Source organism: Strix aluco, chromosome 15 (assembly GCF_031877795.1).
Source record: "Strix aluco isolate bStrAlu1 chromosome 15, bStrAlu1.hap1, whole genome shotgun sequence".
Lineage (NCBI taxonomy): Eukaryota > Metazoa > Chordata > Aves > Strigiformes > Strigidae > Strix > Strix aluco.
Window position 1 is genome coordinate 8,618,726 of NC_133945.1, and position 22,667 is coordinate 8,641,392.

Consider the following 22,667-nt stretch of genomic DNA (forward strand, 5'->3'; position numbering starts at 1 on the left):
GCTTCTTGTAGACAAGACTTACCATATAACAATGGCAGCATCAAAAAAGTCTCATATGCATCATTGTAGCTTTCAGATAGGATGGGTTATTAAATCAGATTTTTTTTCTCTACATAAAAACTTTCATGCTAATTCCTAAGAAAGTTTGTTACATAGGGATGTTCTCCCTGCAACAGATGGATAAACGTCCTGTAGAAGAAAGTAGTGATTCAGTACTGGGGTTAATAGTAAAAAAGCAGGTGAATGAATAATAAAAATTTGGCTTCCAAAAGCTATGAATATCTTTATAATTGCAGTCTATTTTTGGAACAAGCCCTGCTTCTGTCCTGTACTCCCTTCCCCTCTGCCACAGCTTCCTTGTTCCTGCACATACATACACCCCCCTCCTTCCCCCTTAACTGGTGCCACCACTGTCACCTCCCACTCCCCACACACCCCCTGCGAGTTCAGCGATGCTGGCGCGGGGCCCAGGCTAATAAGCCGAGGCAGCTTATTGACTGGCAGGTATCCAACATCGCTGCTCACCTTTTAGCATCGGTGCCCTTCACAGATACAGTCATGTGTTTGGTGCTTCCTGGGTTTTTTCATTTGTAAACAAGGAGGGTTTAAGCGGAGCTCTCTGAACAAAGGAAAAAATACGGCATAGAGAAAGTGGAGAGCAATTTGTAACCTCTCCAGCAGATGTTGAAAGGGATTATAACAGGCTGAATAATCACAAAACAAACTACCGAAGATTTTAGAGTTGAAAATTTCCAGGAATTAATATTCTAAAACAGCTGATGCACTTTATTCAAAATTAGAAGTGATGCCAGGAGTTTAATTTGGGCAAACGGAATTTTTCTTCCCTCTTCCTGAATTTAAACTTTGCACCTTTATTTTAGCTTTTGTATTGGAAATTATACTAAAGTAATTTTTCCCTTTTTGTAGCTAAGCACTTAATCAATCTGAATTATTTTTTTTAAATTTTACCTGGACAATCAAGGTGTCATTTTTCCAGTTTTTTTTGCACGTGCCTCTTGAGTTGTTTTGAACCTGATGGATATAATTTGAATATGAAATGGTAATGAAGACAAAAATAGATGTGTGGCTGTGTTTTGCCCAATGTCAGTACACAGAGTTGCTGTAACAGGCTCGTGGTTACTGTCCCCGCAGAGCACCCGTCTGACGGTGGCTGCTGTAAGGGCGATCTTCCTCCGTGCCGATCGTGGGGTGGCTGTGCCTGTACCAACGACCAAGCTCTGCTCAGCCTGGCTGAACAGACTTGGAAAAAATACTGGATAGTGTGTTATTTGAAACCCTGCTCCATTCTCAACATACGGTGTCAGTTGTGTGTGACGAATAAAACTGCTCAACTCCTTTTTTAGTACAGATTTGGTACAGCAAGGTATCCAGGTGGTGTTCTGAACAACTCTGTGGTGGTTTTTTGCAGTAATACCTTTACTTGACTATTTTAAAACAAATGCAGTCTTCCCGTTTTCATAATCTATACTGTCTGTTCTGTAGCAGCTGAAACCCTGCAAAAGAATGGAGGTTAAAACTGTTCACTAAACATTACATGTGCAAGATCTGGGGTAATCATCAAGAAAATGAGTCAGTAGAATGTTTTAATTCCATCTAGCTTGGGCAAATCCTACACTTTTTCCCACAAGACACTTAAAAGCATTTATACCTCAGTAACTAAGATCCAAGTTAGGATCAAAACTTCATTTATTATGGGCTATTAGGCTATGCCACTTCTTTCCAGCACCAGCTTGATCTTGATGATCTGTATGTTTGTTATCCTCAGGTTGATAACGACAGCCCAGGGAGCTACAGGAAGAAAAAAGTACTTCTGAATAAATTCCAGCTGGTTCAATTTTTGGCTGTCCATTTGCTAAGTAGCCTAGAACAAAATGAACTCATTGCTCTAGGCTTTTTGTACACTGTTAACTCTTCACTGAATATTGACTTTCACCACCCTGATTTTTAAATCTGAGCTCGCTCTCTCGGTCTGTTCAGCAAGTACTACTCCATCTCATCTGTTTGTTATCATACTTACCTCAAAACGAACAACAGATTTGTGAATAAGGAAGGCAAAAGCTGTAAGAGCATGAAAAAGTTTCTTTGGCAGTGAGGCCCATGGCTTTGAAAAGCTTTATATGACAAGACTTGAAGCTTTTTATGCTTCTATCCAAACATGCCAAAAAGCACTCAGCATACCTCAGTTAAAATACAAGCATGGAAAACAACTACATGCACTAGAAATTAGGGGAAGTTTGTATGTCATTTGTTCACCTGAGGTATGTGGTTTTAAAGCAATGATATGGTACTGATGCCTTGTTTGAAAGAAAGAATGCTTTTGATTTACTTGCATAAAAATTTGGGGTGTTGACTGTGCCTCTTGAAAAGTCAGCCAGTACCTGTTGGAATTTGTTCTGGTAGCAGTTACTGAAGTTGTTAGTAATGCTAGAAGAGGTGCTTGCTAAGTGTTATTCTTTGCAGTAGATTTCTAGCAACTGCTTGTTACAAGGTTCTCCAGTTAATAAAGAAATGTAAAATGTGTCTTGAGTTTTACCAAAATAGCTTAAGCCTGGTGCACCATTTTTCCTGAGGTTTGTTCTTTTTATATATGTAATATTCCATAGGCTAAATTTCTTTTTCCATGGAATTTCTGTATTGGAGATTCTTCACTCAAATGTTTCACAATGAACAAAGAAATGTGGATTCTTGAATACTGTGACCACGGTGGTCATCAGTGTTTTACGCATTTAACTGCAACTTCTAAAAATTACTCCAGCAAAATTTGTTGTTTCTTATTTTCAATGTTTTTAAAGATTATTTTTTTTTCCATTTTACTGGCAGTTAATTTCAGCAGCAGCAGCGTCCTAGGTCACCTAAGCAATTCTCTTGCCAGCTTCTTGTTCTTGGTTCACACTGCAGCTTTAGTTTAACACCGAGTTGAGCGGTCCTACTTTGACCAGAGCCAAACCTGTATATTTAGTTTTAAGGCAATGTTCCATGTGAATTGTTTAACTAAAACTCTTCTACTGATACATTTAAGCCCTCACGGGATGAACTAATAGTTTACATAGTTTACAACTTGCACATAACTTAACGCCATTCATTTTTTGAATAACAATGGTCTTGCTTTTAAGCAATCTACTTCGTGCTTGATGAAAACCAGACATTAATTCTGCACTGTTTATTAAAATACCCCCACTGGAAAATTTTGTTCCTATAAAGTTGATTTTTGTACCTTATTTAATTGCAGTAAGATATCAAAGAAGCTGAATATTGGTTCTGTCTGGAAAACCAAATCTCAGTTCTTAAATTGAGATTGAGAATGTGTTAAATTGCATTCATTTTTCCGTCTTTACAATAGTGTTTAACATTCAAATCGCTTTGTTGAAATACTGACACTACCTGTTCGTGAAGCGATGTAAATACCAGCCACTCTCTGGAGATACAAAACATATGTTTTAAACTGAAAAATCTGCTTCATTTTAGCTTGGAAGTTTTAGACCTTTTACTGTTTGACAGAAATTCAGTGTTTCTATTGAAAAGTTGCTTGGCTGTACCTAGTCTAACTTTGCCAAGATTTTCAATACCAAGTTTTCTGCTTTCACAGGTTTTACGTGTTTTGCAGTGGAAGGTCAGACTTTTTTCTGCTTTCTGAAAAACAGGCAGATATTTTGAGGCAAGACAGTATGTATATGAAGAGAACTGGAGGTAGTGTTGGGTTAGAAAGTACAGAAATGGTGTGTTCTGTTCCTATGATTTAAAAAATGTTTTGATCCATGGACAGGACCCCAAGGCTGGCTCTGTTTTAATTGGTATGATTGCTTGGGCTTTCTGCTAATTCTAGGTGTATGGTAAGCATCTGCAAGTGTGTTGCTACCGGTTTTGGTCCCTTGTTCGGGACTTTTTCCTCCTTTATAAAGCATCAGAGGGCAGTTGTGCAGGTTTTCCTCCTGGATTTAGGAAATGAATGTCTTGTAAAAGCTCTAAGTCCATTAATTGGATGGTGTTTTGTGGGGGAAAAAAAGCTGCTGTTAATACAGAAATGTACTTGTAACTTGAGTCTCACAAACTCTGGTTTATAAAACATAAAACAACTGGTTATAAAACATAGTTGTAGTAGTGGCATGGGTAGCCCCATAGAGAATATCTGGGAAGAAGGGGAATCTAAATTTCTGTGTTTTATGGTGAACATAATATTTATTGGAAAAGCCTTTTATGTACTGAATTAGTAAGCAAATGATCAGCTGCACGGGAGAGTCCTTATAAGCTGCTTTTTGGTAATGAAAATAAGATGTTTAGTGCTTTATACACTTAGGAAAGTGGAGATCAGAGGCATGTTAAATTAAACACACCTAAATTAAATGCTGACTGAGCGGTAGACTGTGCTGCACAGGGGCTCTCATTCTCCGTTACAGGAGTGTCAACTATTTAACACATAATTTCTGCCTAAGTAGTATCTAGAGTGTTTGGGGGTTTTTTTCCTGTCTTTGATTTAGTAAATGACTGTTGTTCGTGTATCATTTTCTAGAGAAACAAATCTATAGGTCTGAAGATGTGGATGGTATTTCTAGAAAGGACCTTTTGTTTACTGGGAGTATAGGAGTAGGGCTAGGTTTGAGCTTGATCCCCAACTCTGCCTGGGACCTGTTGTGAGCAATATGAGGTTGAGTATGTGGTCCTGTTAGGTATTGACATTTGTAGAGATTTGAAAAAGGTGCTTTGAAAACTCCAAGTGTTAAAAGTGCAAAATATTTTTGGCAATCTTAGTAAAATTCAGTTTGGAATCTGAGTTATGAGTGCATGTGGGTGGAGGAACATGTTTTTCATGCTTTAGGAATTTTTTTCCAGATGCTTTTTCAGGGCTCGGGTAACTGTAAAAGCTAAGTATTAAGACTTCAGCATGGATTTATTCCTTAGTTTTAATGTAATTTATGAAAATTGAGCCACATAGTTTCGTGGCGTGTTTTTAACTTTATTATGGCGATGTTGTCGCACAGTGCAACATCAGTGTCTGTTTAAAAACGTGAGCCCAAGTATGTGCAAGCCGTGCAGATAAGCCTATCTTGATAGACACTACTTGCTTGAAACTATGAATTATTCAATGCAAGTGCACGTGGTTGGAGATACAAGAGATGTAAGGGAAGAAATCCAGAATTGTGTTGATCCCAGTAACTACAACTTGCACAATGAAGTGTAGAGTAAATGTAAAATGCCATTTTGTATTTGCAGTAGGAATTTTGTCATTGAAATTGTTTTGTTTCACTGTCAGCTAAGAGATTGTATTTGCCCTGAGAAACAGGATATTATCCTGTGTGGTTTTAACAGAAATTTTGAGTTCTTTCCAGGTATTTCTATTTCTTACTAGTGTACACAGAAGCTGACACTGTAGCTGAAGCCTGAGCATATACTCTGTTTCAGAGAGTTGGGAGACCGTTTGTGGACACTTTAACAAAGGAAGAACTTGACTGAATTTGGTAAATCTCTCTCTACAACATTGTTATTCTACTTGGTTGTGGTTCTGGCAGATGTTTTGGTGGGGGCGGAGGACTGAGCTTTAAAAATCATGCACTGGTTATAAATAACGTGATGTTCTGTTAACATTTTCTCTGATCGATAGGGTGTTTTTTGCAAATGGCAGTCTGGCTGTAAAATGGCGATAGTAAAAACTGACTTACCTCTTGAATTCCAGTTCTCAAAGGAAGTGTTTGTGCTTTGAACATGTTGGGAGACAGTTTGGAAAGAAAAGGTACGAGGATGTGAGGGAGGATGGTGCTTCAAGGGCGTCTTGATGACAGAGGAGGCTTCACCAGTTATGGTCTCACTCTTGCCCCAGCGTCTCCGGCTGTATTTCTTACAGCTGAGCACTCACTGTAGGGCCAGGAAGAATAATTAGCTGAAGGTGGTGAAGCAGCAGTTTATGAAAGGTTTGCTGTAAAAAATGAACTTTAAAAAAAAAAAAGCCCCTGGAAGTACAATTTGTGTGAGAAATAGGAACTTAATGTAGCTGGAATTTGCCCTGTGGCTAATAAATCCCATGAGCAGCTTCTGCTTTCAGAGCTAAGGCTGGGCTGAGGGCATGTCTGTAAGACTTAAGCAGTCAGAGATGCTTGGAGTCTGTGTCTGTCTAGGAAATAGGAGACTGTGTAGAGACTGTGAGAAGGTTCTTGGCCTGGATTAGAGGAAGGCATAGCAAAGTTGTAAGAAAACTGATGTAATAGCTAGGATTTAATGAAAGATTTAATCTGGGAGGTAGCCTTTATCTCAGGCATTGGTTGTGGGTGAGCAGGGGAGGAAGAAGAGAAAGGGAAGTTAGTATGAGGGATAATTGGATATGCTTGGTCCACCTCTCTGATTTGTGTGTCTTTCTCTGATTCTGTACATCAGCATTAATTCAGCTTCCTATTGATCTCCCTTTTTTATCCCTGCAAAGTTCTTCAGCTAATTCCATAACTCTTAGTGTTTCTCCCAAGTTTTACGCCTCACTCAGTTCGTTCTTAAACTTGCTTTACTGGTCTTGTGTTGCACGCAGTCTCAGTTAACTGGGAATTTAATGAGTCTTGTTCTTCCAATAGTCCTGTGCTGTTTTTTTTAATGATTTATGTTCTCGAGGGCTAAATCAGCCCTTTCTGGTGTGTATATGAAGACTTTTTGTTGGTCAGTGCCCAGGAGGATTTTTCAGTTTGCGTAATTCTTAGGAATCCTGAAGATGAAACTCTTCTGTTTTGTCAACTTGGTCTTGTTTGCACTACGAGGACTGACTCTCGTTCGTGACGGGTTTCTGCTTAGGTAGGATGGAATTTTGATTCCTGGCTAAGTAGATACTTTAATGACATGTTAATGGACTAATAAAAATGGCTTTTTCTGGGTGTGTGGTTTTTTGAAGATCTCTTCAAAGTTGTCTAGTGTTTTCAACTGGCTACATGAAGCCAAGTTCCAACCCACGAGGAAAGCATGCCTTGAAAAGAGGCTTTGATTTTTACTGCAGCCTACACAAAAGGGCCACAAAAAGGCTTCGTGTATCAAATCTAGCAACTCTGTGAGAATTGAGGGTTTTTTAATGAAGCATTGCTTTAATCTGGTAGTCAAGGTCTGGTTTAGCATGAGTTCAGGCAGAGTCTTCCAATGTCAGGGCATGATGTATGCTGGTCCTGAAGTCTGAGGGGTCTTGGGGGGGGGGGGTTTGGTTGGCTTATGTATCAGATCACAAATCTCGTTGACACCATGATCGTTAAGATCGTTAGTGAAGGCTACTCAGCGTACACGTCTGTATAAAATTAGTTCTGTACAGCTAATTGGTTTATTTGGCAAATGTAACAGAAGACCTCAGTTTTATTTCTCTTTTTCTGCATGATAGGCGCTGCGGTGATTCAGATTCGGTTACTGAGAAGTTAAAGCAGTCCCTGGATTTATGCATTTCAGTCTCAAGCAGACGAAGAGCAAGACCAGAAGTATTCCTAAAGCAAACAAAAAAAGGACTAGAATAGAAACCATGGCCTTTGTGGTGACAATTTAAACTCCAATTTGTGAATAAAGTGGTATATTTCAGCTCAGTGATGTGGCTAGCTGTAAAGAAACTGCGTTTTTACACACTTGGGGCCTTCAGCCATCTTTCCTTTCCCATTAAACCCTTTCTCTTGTACCCTACAAAATATAAATGATTGTCACCCTTAAAAAAAAACAGAGCATTTAAAACCTTCATGGGTTGCCTAGTAGTAGAAATAAAAACAGACATTTATCTGCAGTGAAGTCTCATTTAAAGTTATGTGCAGAGACTAGGAACGGTAAGCAGAGTCATTCGTAAAGGCGGTTCAGAAGGGGTGGCTTGTGGTATTCAGAGTATTTTCCATAAAATACGCCGAACCGTTTGGACGAGACGTGATTTCACATAACAGATTCAGCAAAGATTTTAATTGTGGGCCACAGCGCTTTGGGGCGTTAGAGCAGCATGTGGTAAATAGCTGATGTTTGCTTTTTTCTTTTTTTTTGGAGGCTTTTTTACACTTCAGGCACATTATTTTTGCCGTGCAGCCTTCTGAAAACTGTTTTTCGGGATGGCAGAATTTTTGCTGTGGAAACCAGCCTGTAAGCTAGCGTGCACAGGGGGCTGTCCTGCTGTCATACAGTAGAGCTGCAGCAACCCCACCTCCAACACAGGTTACCAGCTTCACAAGTCAAAAGTTAGGCAGACTTTGAAGCATTAACAGAGATGTTTCCATTACTTGGATGCATCATATTTGACCAGCTTTGCAGCCTTTTTTATTTTTCAGTGGTATGCAGTAACTTTAGTTTCATTTTATGTCTCCTCCAAAGCCTCATTGTTCTCCTTTGCTTCTTGCTTCTATCTTAAAACAAACCAACTGACCTGTGATGCTTTTAATGATTATGCTGCATATCTCTATGATTAAAGATGGTCTACACAGAAGTAAATATTAAGTCAAGTCCTTTCAACGTCATCAGCCTGCTGGCCTGTGTTTATTTTCTGTCAGAAAGTAAAACGAATGTATCCTGGAATCTAGCTGCCTGTTTATACAAGCACAAATGATTAACCTGGAATATCAAAGGAAGGCCAAAGATGGCTGAAAAGCCCTCGTTCAGTATGACCTCCCCCCCTTTCCTAAGGAAGATATGGACCTAACTCTGGTTTGTCTTGTCTTCAAAATTAACTTGAGTACTAAATTGAAGGCCACAGTTAGCTCAGATCCTATTCATGTGTAAAAGTCCTTAATTTGAGCAAGGAGGCTCTTACCTTTAACTGAAAAAGTGTGAATGAATGCAGTCCCAGGTGCAAATTTGCCTGCTGTTTTGCACTGGTAACAGGCTGGGACCTATGGAATATTTTCATCACTTACCTCCCCCCCCGCCCCGGTCTCAAAATACAACTATCTTGTTTTTACACTCTGCAGCTGAAAACTGTTGCAGCATCTTAGCACAGTGCTATGGGATGGGGCGTGTTGTATGTGAATAAATGTGGTGTTGATGCAGAGACAGCAATGTGAGGACTCTCCTGCGGACGATTCAGAAGGAGGAACTTGCACACGAAGGCTGGGTCTGTTTACTTGGGGATGTTTGAAATGGTTACTCACCCAGGCTGTCTCTCTCTGCCTCCTTTCTGAAAATGCTGGTCTTGCTGCAGAGATAGGTTGGCTCGGTGATGAAGCAGCACCTTTCTGATGCAATTCTCGGCTGGGTTGTTCAGACATTGGTGCCACTCTGCCTTCCTTACTACACCCGTCTGTAGCTTGCTCCTGCGGCACCTCCTGAACCACAGCAGATGATTCATTTCTGCTTTGGAAGCAGGGTGGACAACCGGGGGCTGGCAGAAGAACCACTCAACTCGCTCAAGTTACATCTGCATTGAAGACATCCCCAGGGTGAATACTGACTTTGTATAAGGCTCATCCTTTCTTCACCTCCTGCCAAATATGCTTTCACACTAGTACTTTACGCAGCTGGCTAATTTGGCCTTTGAAATTATCTCAATAATGTCAGGTACTTAAAAAAACATTCCCATCCCTTTATAAATATTATAATCTAGATGTAAAGACATTGTTTCAGTGTTGTTTGGGATCTGTTGTATTAAAAAAAAATAGCTCAGTGCTGCGCAGCAATCCAGAGCGGAGTATAAACAAATACTATGTCAAGCTGAAACAAGTCGGTTGACTCTGAGAAGGCAGAATGTAAATGCCCTAGTCAGGAGAATTAGTACCTTTTGTAACATTGCAACAAATGCAGGGAGATTGCTCCTGCTGACAAGCCCTAAACCTTTCTTGTTTAAAAGGAAGAAAAACGAAAAGAAAAAGCACTTTGGAAAGATGGAAAGTAGGCAAAGGCAGGGTTTGTACAAAGCTTGTGCAAAGTGCTTCTCAGTTGCCTGGTTTGCAGATAAGTATCCGTCCCATTCTTCTACACCGCCTCTGATGCAGGGATAAAATTAATAACTTTTTAAGCCTTTGTAGCTAAATCTACCTGAGTTCACGGGCTTGAAGTAGCAGCAGTCAGATCCTGCTAGCAGTCTTGCTGAAGTCTTATTGGAGATAATGTGTTTCAGAAGCAAATCTGGCATATACCCAGCTTTACAGAGCAGGGAGGGGCTGTCTGCTCTGCTGCTGGCATGGTTTCATGTCCAAGTCTCCCGTTGCTGACCTTTGTCACCTGTTTCTTTACTGGAATTTAGAAATCTATGGCTTTTAAGTGATAGAGCACTTGAAAATATTTTTTGCTCTAGTGGGTTTAATATGCAAATAGTGGAACAGAGCCAATGGTCCATCTCGAGCAGCCTGATTCTGGAGATTGCTCCATAAAGGTTTATTTCAGCTATTAGCTGTTGTGCCAATATTTTTCTTAGAAGAAAGTGTAATGATTTTTGCAACCTAAAATTGAGGGTTTCACAGGCTGCAACTGGAAAATTGGCAGCTGTGCTCATCTACTGTAGACTGAAAGCCCGTGGCGTGGCAGGGGGAGAAGAGTTAAATGAAAAAATATAATTCTTCAATAATAGCTTCAGAAACTTGGGCTGCTGGTTAGCTCTAAAAAGCACACCTGAAATGTAGAATAAAGGTAATAATTATATAGTCAGACTGTATGCAGATAGTTACAGATGGCACACTTTTCCAGCTTAATGATGTATTCTTAAAATTGGGGATGGGGAAGTAAAATGAGTTACTTGATTAAAAAAAAAAAAAAAAAAAAAAAAAGGCGCTCCACCACTCACAGGAACTTTAAAATTCTTTTGGCTTGTACTGGAACATACAAGTTCTGATTTTACCTGTACTTGTTCCCTGTTTTTCTGGTATTTTCTCCTCTGAAGCACTCGCAACAGGAAGAGGAAATTAAAGGTTGCTCTGTCGTGCTTCCATAGAACAGCGGATGGTGATTCTGTAATCCTGTTTTGTTTCAAATTGAATTGCCATAGTCCTGCAGACTTCTCTTTTTCGGTTAGTTGTTTAAAAAAAACACATGAGAAGCTTTCTCTGATTATGCAGTTTGCCAATGTAAGAAATAAATAATTTTTAATCCATTCTAAAAATAGTTTCCTGGTACGACTGCTTTAATTATTACTAAGACGGAGGATTTGTGTATTTTTTTCCATGAACATCTGGGTTAAATAGTGGATGACTTTGGTCTGTTTGCCTAACATGTGAGGTGAGGCAGTTTTTATTCTAGCTGCGTTAGGTGGGGAGCGTTGCTCTGGAGTTGAGAGGTGGAATTCTAGTAGAAGTGTAAAAAAAAAAAAAAAAAAAATTGTTCCCATACTTCTGCTACTGCATGTTCATTTTGCCTAATACAGAGTTAAGGTGAGACTGAGTGTAAGTCAGGAGCAAGGTGACAGAAATGAGAAGGAGAAATGGCCCGTACCGGGTAAATGGCCGTTTGAATATATTCCGAACATCCATTCTCATGCTGAAAGATCAGAACTGGGTGGGAAAGAGACTACCTCAGAAATAGTTAGGTCTTTTATAGTTATCTTCCTCTTTTGGATCCTAGTTTTAGATAAGTTAGAGTGCTAATATTTTCATCTTTGGCTCTGTAGTTATTTTTCCTGGCCTGTTATAAGAGTTTAATGGATACTGAACAACTTGGATCGCTGAGATCCTACTGAGCAGTCCTTACTGAAAAGCAAAATTAGACTTGTAGCTGGTAATAGACCTAGTAGAAATGGAGATTGATGTGAGTTTCCTGATCTAATTTTTGCTTAAACTACTGTGCTATTTAGTAGAATTGGAGAGAGGGAAATGATGTCTCATTTGTGGCCCTTTCAAAGGAAAACATCTTGATGCAATTTTTTTCGGTATATTTTTTTTCTCCTGAGTGAAGTCCTGTCATACTTAACCACAAAACCTTTTTGTATTTGCAAATTGCTTACGCTGTTACAGCATACCTCCCATGTTTTGTTTTATGATGTATCACGTACCTTTTGTGTGCAACGAGCAGGAGGTTGCACTGTTTGATGGGACTTGGCGTAGTCAAGTCTCTTCCAGGAGTCCCAGAACCATTCTTCGTTCAGAAACTGTTTAGTCCTTGTTCTAAAAAGGTGTTCTGAAACAACAACAACAAAAATCTGGTTTAGTATTTGTGTAAGCATGCAGTGTAGAAAATTAGGAGGTTTTAACACAAAGGAACGTTCATTTAATCTTCTGTGCATTGTAACAATAGAACAAAAGCAGCAAAGGATTTTTTTCTCCAGGTAAATCCATATTCCAATCACAGATAAAGAAAACAATGCTCACATTTAATATTTGGGTGTTTTTTAATGAATTATGATCCGGTAGTATTGTAGCTGCTACGATTGCCGGAAAGGTTTTTTTATGGTTTTAAGATTTCTTTATCTGATATTTTGTTTTGCAGTATTATGTGCCAAGAATCTTGCAAAGAAAGATTTCTTCAGTAAGTATGCTCTAATTGTGTAACTTTCTGCTCTTGATTAATCAGATTTATTTGTAGATTGTGCATTACTGTCGTGGCTCATCTATGTATGTCATTTGTTCTGTGGTTCCATTCTTGCAGTAACATTGCATCGCTACATGAGTACACGTTACCCTGAATTGTGTTTAGATAGCATAGACTCTAGGGTTGGAAAGTCCGAGGTCTCACAAATTCTAGTTGAAAGCCTGGCTGCTGAGACCGCAAGCAGGTTGCTGCTGTGTTGGGGAGTACCGAGAGCATCCATCTCAGAGACGTGCCAAGGGTACGAGTGAAATATCCCAGTGCTGCAGTCTCAATGTTATGTTAGGGACTGAATAAAACTGACTATTTATCAGTATGCATGGGTCATTTAAGCACTGTTAAATTTAGCACGTTTAACCTTTTGTTTTCTAAAAACTTAAAACAATTTATGGCAGATAGCAATCTGTATGAGAGAAGTACATTATCTTAATTAGGAACTCAGTTTCCTATTTTGGGTTTGCTAAAATAGTTTTAGGATAATGGCAACTTTCCTTTCTTGGGGGGTGATGCAGGCAGGAGCTCATGATAGCATTATCTTGGAAAAAAAAACCCAGAAAGTTTTATGTTTAATAGCACCTTCTCCCTTCCACAGGACTTCCTGACCCATTTGCAAAGATAGTTGTTGATGGGTCAGGTCAGTGCCATTCAACTGACACTGTGAAGAACACATTGGACCCCAAATGGAACCAGCATTATGATCTGTGAGTTGTTCATAAAGTCATAAATAAAAAATATTCCAGGGATTTATCTAGTAAATGGAATGCAAGGGTTGGCACTGCAGCTTCATTTTGTGTTAGCAAGAAGTCACATTTGTTGAGGAGGACTGATTTTTTGCAGCAAGAAATTACCTGTTAATGAAGGAGTGGTACTTTGCTTTTTGGTGTTTGAATTTGGAAATATTTGTGTGTCAGGTTACCCAGCACAACTGCTTAGAGTCAGCTCTACTGGAGCAGTGCAGCCCAGCTTTTACAAAAAATTGTCTTTGTTGTAGTGATTTATTTTCTTCAAATTACTCGAAACATAAATTTTAAAGTTTTGTACATTAATCAGCTTGTTGCATAGCTTTTAATGAGGCTGTCTGTAGTTAAATTCATGCTGCAGCAATATCAATTTAACATGCTGTGTGAAATCATAGTGCAGTAATTCATTAATAACACCGTTTCAGGCTTAAGCATTTCTGTATTTATAATGAAGCAGCATGACCAATGCACTAAAATGTATCAGGATTTGTAACAAATAAAGCATAAATTCTGTGGAGTAGAAAGAGGTATTTTTTCTAAAATTACTCTTCTATTATGTATTTTTCTAGATATGTTGGGAAGACAGATTCCATAACCATCAGTGTATGGAACCATAAAAAAATCCACAAGAAACAGGGAGCTGGCTTCCTGGGGTGTGTCCGACTCCTCTCCAATGCCATCAGCAGGCTAAAAGATACTGGATGTAAGAGCAATTCCCACCTGGTGCAATCAAGAACCTTTGGTGCCTTGTGTCTGAGTAGCGAATAGTATTCCCACCCCCTTGCAGTGTGTTGTTGATCTTTCCTATTCTCATTTGCAGACCAGCGTTTGGATCTATGCAAACTAAATCCCACAGATACTGATGCTGTACGAGGCCAAATAGTGGGTAAGGACACTCTCAGCTAAAATTTCATCATCTTGGGTAAATATACTATATGGACAAATGCTGTATTAAAAAAAGAAACCTGTAGTCAGTATTGCTTCTGTGCCTTTCCTGTGTTGTTTCTTCTGACTTTAATGGGATTAAATTACATAACCTGAACATTTTCATTGTACCTCCATGTAGGAGTTTGTTTTCTCTCAGTTGATAATGGGAAACAATATTAAAAAGAGGGAATGCATCTGGCAAGGTTTCTAATGCAGCTCTGGAAGGGTAAATGTTGCTGTGGATTGCATTTGGACCAAGGTGACAGGCAGAGAGAATCTTACACGGAAAAGAGGATCTGGAGGAGTTAAAAGAAATTTTGAAAATTGCTGTTTTAATACCTTCGACTCATGTAACCCACTTCCAAATTTCAGCAAGGCAGTGCTAGTTTTACAGCTAATTTACCCCATTTTACCACATTTTGCTGCCTCCCACCCAACCCAAGCTTTTCACTGATATATAAATATATTTGGCAAACCTCAAATTCTCACTGTAATGATGACATCTAGTGGTGAGTAATTTCTTTCCAGTTGAGCTTTCTGGATCCTCATGAAACACAGATGTAGAACCTGACATGTTTGATATTTACAGAAATAGACTCAGCTTGAGTTTTGAGGGGGTGATGCCTCTGGTTTCTCTTCTCCTTTTTAAAAAATCAGTAATGCTTTAGTGTTATAGAAGGAGTTTTGGTAAGTGGTGCGCTCTTGTGTGTAGGATATAGCTTTCCTTAATATTTTACCCTGTATAAATGTGGGTTGTTTGGCTTTGTGTTGTTTTCAAGGAAACACTTGTTCTTTTATTATTAACTTGTGTTTGTTTTGGTTTTTTTGTTTTTATTTCAGTCAGTTTACAGACACGGGACAGAATAGGCACAGGAGGCTCTGTAGTAGACTGTAGAGGGCTTTTGGAGAATGAAGGGTAAGGATTATTTTCTTTACACTTAATTAGAAAAATGGTTTATATGTGGAAATAATGCAATTAACACTAGAAATATGAAGTATCAGTGTGACTAATGTATTGTCTGGAATATGTATCAGGAAGTAAGGTTATAGCTGGATACTTGAAAATAAGCTAAACTGGGTAGAACTTGATATTTTTTGTTACCAGTGCTACTGGCACTTCCATGAGAAATTTAGAGCATAAAAATATTAAGTTAAAAGTTGAGGTACTTGAAGTAATGGAGAGAGAGAAAGAGTCATTTCTGCATTCACTTCTCTTGTGATGGAAACTCTTGAAGTTTCCCCATTTTCAGAACGGTTTATGAAGATTCTGGACCGGGAAGGCCGCTGAGCTGTTTTATGGAAGAACCAGCTCCATATACAGACACCACAGGGGCTGCTGGCGGAGGCAACTGTCGCTTCGTAGAGTCCCCCAGTCAAGATCAGAGGCTTCAGGCGCAGCGACTTCGGACTCCTGAAGTCAGAGGTCATGTACAGACACCTCAGAACAGACCACATGGTCACCAGTCACCTGACCTACCAGAAGGCTACGGTAAGAGTTTTCCAGAATGATAAAATTGAACTTTTTTTCAAAAGACTTCAGAGAAAATGCCTCCCATTTTAATATATGGATGTGATTTACCTGTTAGAACATGCAGCATCCCCATGCATCTAATGGTCTGCGTTTTGGAAAAGAAACTATGCAGTGCAGATGGGAGTTTGAGATTGGCTAATTAGCAGTTGGCTATGCCAGGATACACTGAGGGGTTGATGGTAAATTAAACATGAGGTTGTGGTATGATGCTGTTACAGAAAATTCACTGCTAATCTTGGCTGTGTATCTAGGGAGAACGAATGTAAAGAGCTCTTTAAACTAGAGCAGTAATGCTATTTTTTCCTTCCCCCTTGGAATGTTGTGTAGGTTTGAGCCCACATTTGAGAAAAGATCAGGAAAATATAAAAGCAACAAAGCAGCCAGTAGTACAGAAGATTAGGGAGGATAAGATTAAGGAGAATTTAAATCTTGGGAAAGCAAACACCAAATCTAAAAGTAAAGAAATCCAGTTGGGGGGTTTGGGTTGTCTCAAAATCTAAAAATAAAAATGCAAACTAAAACATACTGGTGCATGGATTTGTGAGTTTAAAAAAAACCCACTGAAATGTGTAGTCAAGTAAATTTGTGAAGACAGTGTTTAAGGACAAAACAGTCCATGCTGCAAGAGATCAAGGGGATGGCTCAGGTACTTTCTCCTAGATCTGACAAAAAGATGATGCTGATGGCTTTGAACAAACTGTTTATTCTGTTTTTTTTTCAGATTTGTAATTAAGAATAATCTTTCTTTCCTTTTCATAGAACAAAGAACAACGGTACAGGGACAGGTTTATTTTTTGCACACACAGACTGGAGTTAGCACATGGCATGACCCTAGGATACCAAGGTATGTATTTATAGTTACAAAGTCAGGCTTCTCTGGTGTGTGTCTGTGGCAGTAAGCTGAATCTTCAAGAGCAAAAATCTACGAAATGGCCTGTCTAAATTCAAAGGGAGAGGAATATGAGCAGAGGAATGATTTCGAATCTTTCTAGTTACCTTTTCACCAAACATTAAGGATTGCTCTTTTTGAAAGAAAGAATTGTCCACTTGTGAATCATGTAAAACAAAAGGGAAAAAAATATGTAGTCCTTCAGGAATTCCCATTTGACAGATTCTTCCTAATTTATTGACGTGACTTTGCTTTTCGGTGAAGCTATAGATTTCTAATCTTATAAAAATTTTCTTTTTAATGAAAAGGGTTTGGATTGCAAATTGAAGAAAAAAGTGACTACTTTCTTAAAGCCATTGTTTCCTGAGTATTGAGCTTGTAACCTTTGCTCTAATAGTGCTCACTCCTGTATAACTGAAGCAGAGATTACTTGTCATCTTTAAACTTGAAGAGGTGTTGTGGTTTTTTATGCATTAGACCAATGATTTGCAGCTAGAAAATTTGAGTCCTCCACATGATTAATTTAGTAAAGCCTCTTTAAACCTTCACCTGCAATTAATCGAAGTCTTTGTGACTAAGGTCTCGTGCTCTTCCTTGAGGAGCTCTGAATCTGGGCTCTTTCGCTGGACCACCAGCACATCAGATTAAAGAGTGAAACACAAAGTTTGTAACTCCTTCAGGTGCTGCGTGCTGGCTGGATAATACATGAATGTGATACAGGATATTAGAAAAATGATATAGTGTAGGCAAAAGTATTGATAAAACCACAGTACATGGAAGGATATGAAAAATAAAGTTGAGAGAAAGAAAATAGCTGATGTTAGATTAGCTGTTATCATTGGAAGAAATGACAGTGCTTATTCTTCATGTCACTCACGTCAGGCTTGTGTGCCCAAAGCCTTGTCTCTTAGGTTGGCCTAATGAAGGGTATTGCTGCTTCTCTCAATAAATCTTAGAGGCAGTTTTCAGGACCAACAATGTAAGTGGACACAACAGTGTCCTGTGAGTCACAGGTCACTCTTATTTTAGTTAAAGGTGGCTTTCATACTACCAGCTTGGAGTGCAAAAACGTAACCTTGGCATTTAGCACAGATGTGGGTTAAAACTTGATGTAATCAGATCTCTACAGTACTTTCAGATGCACAGCTGATTGAAACAAATGGTTACAACCATAATCTTCTTTAAGGAGCCTAACGCAGGCTTGTCTGTCTGCCTGCATATCCCCTGCTGGCTTATACTCACTATGACACTAATGAAGCCTTTGGTCTACAAAGTGTTTCTATCTTTCTAAACCCTCTCAGTTTACTCATTTATATGGATGTTGCATGGTTTGATTTAGGTAAGGAAATGTATAGAGTGGTGTCTTCAACCCTGGATAATAGATGAATCCATGCCAGCTGTCTAGGGAATACTTTACTTAATAATAGCTTTTCTGTCTAAAAACAATCTCCAGGTTTCCCTTCTTCCTTTTTTTGCTACTCTTAGTGTTTTCCTCAATTAGGTGGCTGGGGCCTTAAGTGTTTTCAGTTTTCTAGGTGTAAATACATCCTGTGTATTGAATTCAAAGACTACCTGAAAGTGAGTGACTACTTTTAGCAGCACCTAGAATGATACCCAAAATTTATCTAGGGTGAAAGGGGTGAATGCACTGGTAAAGCCTTACTCTCAATGATTTATCAGTCAAATAGTTAGGATTCTAATTTTGTCTAATTAAAGAGGTGATTTTTTTTTTTTTTTAATTTTTTAAGATGATCTTAGTATTTGGCTGCCTTAGCCTCTTAACTTAATGGGTGCTTAGAGACAGTGGTTGGTGCAGAGACCTTTGCTTAATTGTTTGGTTTTCTGAACATGGATCACATTAGTGTTAATGGGAAGTTTTCTGTGAAATTTTTGCATGATAAAATGTCTCTTCCTTCTTCTACAGCCTTCAGAAGCCTGGTCATCACCTAAATGATGATGTTGCATGTTGAAGTTACTTTTACACTGTATGGCTTTGTTACTTTCAAAGCCTTTCAAAGACTGAAGGTGTTTTGCTGATGCACCTTTCTGTCCATGTACCACGCATACATAGGGAGTTGCACTGCTTAGATTGAGGATTGTAAAAAGCCAGCATTAAAGAGCTATTCCGTCCTTCCTAAGACTTTCATAGCCTAGGATCACTGAGCACCAAATTCAGTCCCCCCCTCCCCTGAATGTAAACTGGTTTCATCTTAACTTCAGCAGTGCTTTTTAACATTTCGTTTGCTTTTCTCCTCAGAGACCTTAACAGTGTGAATTGTGATGAACTAGGACCTTTGCCTCCAGGTTGGGAAGTTAGAAGTACAGTTTCAGGAAGAATATATTTTGTAGATCATAACAACAGAACCACACAATTCACAGATCCACGACTACATCACATCATGAAGTAAGAATCTTGCCTGATAAATAATTCATGTCAAGTTTGGATTCTTAAACCTTTTGTTTCTGTCGAATTTTAACTACTGCCTGGGAGTCATGAGGGGCTGAAAAAACTGCATGATAATGATATTGGGGAATAGATGCAACCAATGCTTTAGTCAGGGTCCAAGCATTGGTTCTCAGTGCTGGTTTTATCTAAGCTTTTTGCAGACACTCTTTAAAAATGTTTTTACTATGCTTTGTGGTCCTCAGGTTTAAAGGAGAGCTTGCTTATTTTGGCACAACATTCATCTCTTTAAGCTGGTTTGACAAAACTGCCCCAAGCTGTGCTGGAGCCAATCTGCAGTTCTGGAAATGCTGGGGTGTGGGGTAGAGGGTCTGCCAGGTGGTTCCACAGCAGTCAGCCCATGCCTGTCTGGATTAGCAGTTCTAGCCCTGCACTAGCTATGCTAGACCTGAACTGGCTTCGTGCTCCCTTGAGCTCCAGACAACAGGAATATAAAGCCAGCTGGAGTCTGGTTGCCTGGTGCTGTGCACAGCCAGTTTGGGTTTAGCAGGATTTAATAAGCTCAAGCTCTGCATCATGCAGAGGCAGCAGAACTGTTACAGAACTGACCCTGGAAGCAGCCTGGCAGTGCTTGTTGTGCCCAAGATCAGACTTTTTTCTGGATCTGAGTTGTCTTGTGCTTGAAGCCAGCTGGGAATCTCTGTATCTAAAAAATAATTGCTCTACAACCCAAATAAAGCAATGATGGATAAGGATAGTTGAATGTATGAAGCTGCAACTATTTGGGACAAGTACACCTTTCTCTTGTAATAATGATAGATGCAGTACTTTTACTATGTCAAGAATCCCCAGCCTTATTTTGCATGGAGCTGGAGTAAAATTCATTGCAGTTGTTAGTTCCATTTATAAAGCTGTTCTTTGTTCCATTAGAGGTCTGTTTTCATGTTATACCCTTGAAAGTTGTCTCCACATGGGAGAAATACCACAGAAACTTTTTAGTTGCAGCTCAGTCAGCATTCAGTGATCATGCTCCATAGCCATCCACAATGTATTGCCATATAAAAACTGAGCTGAAAAATGCTGAAACTCTGTTGTAAATATCTGTATTCCTTACACTCCTGAATGTAGGCAAATGATGCTATAGAAGTTACCCAGCTGAATACACATTTCACTCCAGGTTCCTCTTAGAGAAGCTTGATCAGTTCTTCCATCATTGTTTTACATATTCCTTATTGTTATGCTTCTAGAATAAATATTTTACTTCCCTTTAAAAGCCATCAATGCCAGCTGAAAGAGCCCAGCCAGCAGCCTCTGCCAGCTCCAAATGAGGGATCACTAGAAGACGGTGAGGAGTTGCCTGCACAGAGATATGAAAGAGACTTGGTACAAAAGTTGAAAGTTCTCAGACATGAGCTCTCTCTTCAGCAACCACAGGCTGGTCACTGTCGCATTGAAGTATCCAGAGAGGAAATATTTGAGGTATGGATTGACTCTTTACTACTAATAGCAGCTTTTGTCACTCAGGAGTTAAGTAAAACTGATCTTTGATTATAGCGAGTTTGTTTCACCAGGGTGGTAGTGAGTACCACCAAGTGTTGCAGAGTTGTCACTGAAATTTGCTTCAGATTGACACTTTAACAGAATGTTTTCTGTAGTTGAGTAACAATCTATGTCTTACAGTAATGCATCTTAGTAGACTTAATTACAGGAAGAAAATAAAATATCTATTTGTAAAAATACACATATAGGAATCCTACCGTCAGATAATGAAGATGAGGCCAAAAGACTTGAAAAAGAGGCTTATGGTGAAATTCCGAGGAGAGGAAGGCCTGGATTATGGAGGAGTAGCAAGGTGAGATTTGGGGGGTTGTCTGACACTTTTTAACTGTAAAATTGTCCTTAAAGTGTCCCATGGCTGGTACCATTCCCTTTTAAATTATCTGTTAATGGTATATGTAAGTTATTTGTGATCTAGTTTATCACAAAGTGGTTGTAGCTTCAGTCTTCATATCATGGTAGATTAGACAGCAGAAGCGTGTGATGTAACAGCTGTCCTACAGCCCTCCTGGTGTCAAAGGCTCATACTAAATGACTTGGTATGCCTTGTATTTGGGAACATTACTGGAATTAATGTGAGATTGGGGTGTTTCTGTTTCCCCTCTTCTCCATAGGTACTCTGTTTTCATCACCATTACCCAGTGAGTGTGAAAGGCTTGTTTAGGTTAGGCTATTGATCTTATTGCAGAAAGTGCTGATCCCAACAACAGGCTCCAGTTTCATAAATGAAAGTGTGATCAACTGAAATTGTGAGGTCTTTCAAGAAGCGTATAGACTCTGAAGTAAAATCCAAATCACAGCAAAGGTTTTGTTAAATATCCCTGTCTGATTTCCAGCGAATGGATTGCAAGACGATAGGGGTTCCTTTTTGTTATGTCTCAGCCACATTCAGGAGAGTCCTCTGATCTGTTGGAGCAGGAGTGGAGATGAACTAATCCTAAACAAAGGCTAAAATTTTAGAGATGACTTGTCTCCCTCTTGAAAATAATAATAATTCCCTGTGGGTTGCATCAGATCTGAAGTTCTGGAGCTGACTGTAGCATCACCAAAATGCCTGTCTCTGCAGTGGCTCAGATGCATTGTGTAAATTCAGGGAGAAATTTCTCAAATCCACAAAGGCTGAGTCACCCACTTAGGTGTCTTTCAGTAACCCATCACTGGACAAAAGAAAGAAGTTGGAACATTCTGAGCTGCCTTACCCGAGGCAACCTTGAGTGGCTCCACTGTCGGCATCCTGTTGCCCTGATGGCTTTCATAATTGCCCATTTGCTGCAACAAGCTCTTTCAGATCAGCGTGGATCCACTTCTAAGCATTAAAGTTGATAGTTCTCTCACAACGTTTGGGCCGGGGATGGGTGTCCAAATTTAATAATAAAAGGCTATTTGTCATGGTGAGTTGGGAGGTCAGAAACAGCTTTAGTTCCATTCATCCTTGTTACTGAGGTGAGAGAATTTACCTAACCCCTCCTCTTTTAATGCGTTTGGTCTCTCTGCCCCTTCTGACCTGTCTGCTGAAAGCAGAGATTCTCTGGTCTTCAAGCATTTACAGAAAAACAGCTTTTCTAAAGATTTCCAGTGAGCCAATTTTAAACAACAGGTTTTTAAATTTTTTTTTTTATACTGTACAGGTTGCAGAAGAGCAGATCTCTCAGTCTCCAAAAATCTGTACAAAGTCAAGATGTTCTTGGAATTGGGTCTTGTTCAGACTCAACTTGTTGATGGCATTGTCTAACAGCTTGCTGTAGCTTCTCTAACTGATGTTAAATCCCTTCAGTATTTCTAAACTAAAACAAGTCTGCCTGTGAATGGAGTAAGACGGTTTATGGGTTTTTAAGCATACCTTTTTGGTCTGCAAATGGAGGGCAGTACGAGGTGATCTGATTTTGAAATAAGCATTTCATAACTGATGATTCACAATAATTGTGTTGTCTGAAACTTAAGTAGAAGTTGCACCCTTCTAAAATACCTTTATTTTTTTTTCCTCCTTGGGGCAGAGAATGGTTGTACTTACTGTGCCATGAGATGTTGAATCCCTATTATGGACTCTTCCAGTACTCCACAGATAATATTTACATGCTGCAAATAAATCCAGACTCTTCTATCAATCCTGTAAGTATTCACTTCTGAGTGACATACCTACTTTCACAGACGTCCTCTGCAGTTTTTTTGTTACAG

At 39.3% G+C, this 22,667-nt stretch overlaps 1 protein-coding gene and 1 long non-coding RNA gene across 5 annotated transcripts in view; both read left to right on the forward strand.

Moving 5' to 3' along the window:
- The window catches only part of SMURF1 (SMAD specific E3 ubiquitin protein ligase 1), a 47,174-nt gene that overhangs the window by 14,956 nt on the left and 9,551 nt on the right, over window positions 1-22,667 (forward strand). For 2 of the 4 annotated variants that reach the window (XM_074840445.1, XM_074840446.1), the window contains exons 2-12: window positions 12,346-12,384; window positions 13,037-13,145; window positions 13,754-13,887; window positions 14,005-14,070; window positions 14,952-15,027; window positions 15,347-15,600; window positions 16,402-16,486; window positions 18,789-18,935; window positions 20,210-20,414; window positions 20,684-20,787; window positions 22,487-22,601. In XM_074840445.1, coding sequence (XP_074696546.1) covers window positions 12,346-12,384; window positions 13,037-13,145; window positions 13,754-13,887; window positions 14,005-14,070; window positions 14,952-15,027; window positions 15,347-15,600; window positions 16,402-16,486; window positions 18,789-18,935; window positions 20,210-20,414; window positions 20,684-20,787; window positions 22,487-22,601 — 1,334 coding nt within the window. The remainder of the gene's footprint in view (window positions 1-12,345; window positions 12,385-13,036; window positions 13,146-13,753; window positions 13,888-14,004; window positions 14,071-14,951; window positions 15,028-15,346; window positions 15,601-16,401; window positions 16,487-18,788; window positions 18,936-20,209; window positions 20,415-20,683; window positions 20,788-22,486; window positions 22,602-22,667) is intronic. The other 2 variants (XM_074840447.1, XM_074840448.1) reach the window with 1 other exon arrangement.
- Window positions 5,252-8,427, forward strand: LOC141930101 (uncharacterized). Its single transcript, XR_012625206.1, has 3 exons — window positions 5,252-5,474; window positions 6,696-6,786; window positions 7,355-8,427. It is a non-coding gene; the product is annotated as an uncharacterized LOC141930101 (long non-coding RNA).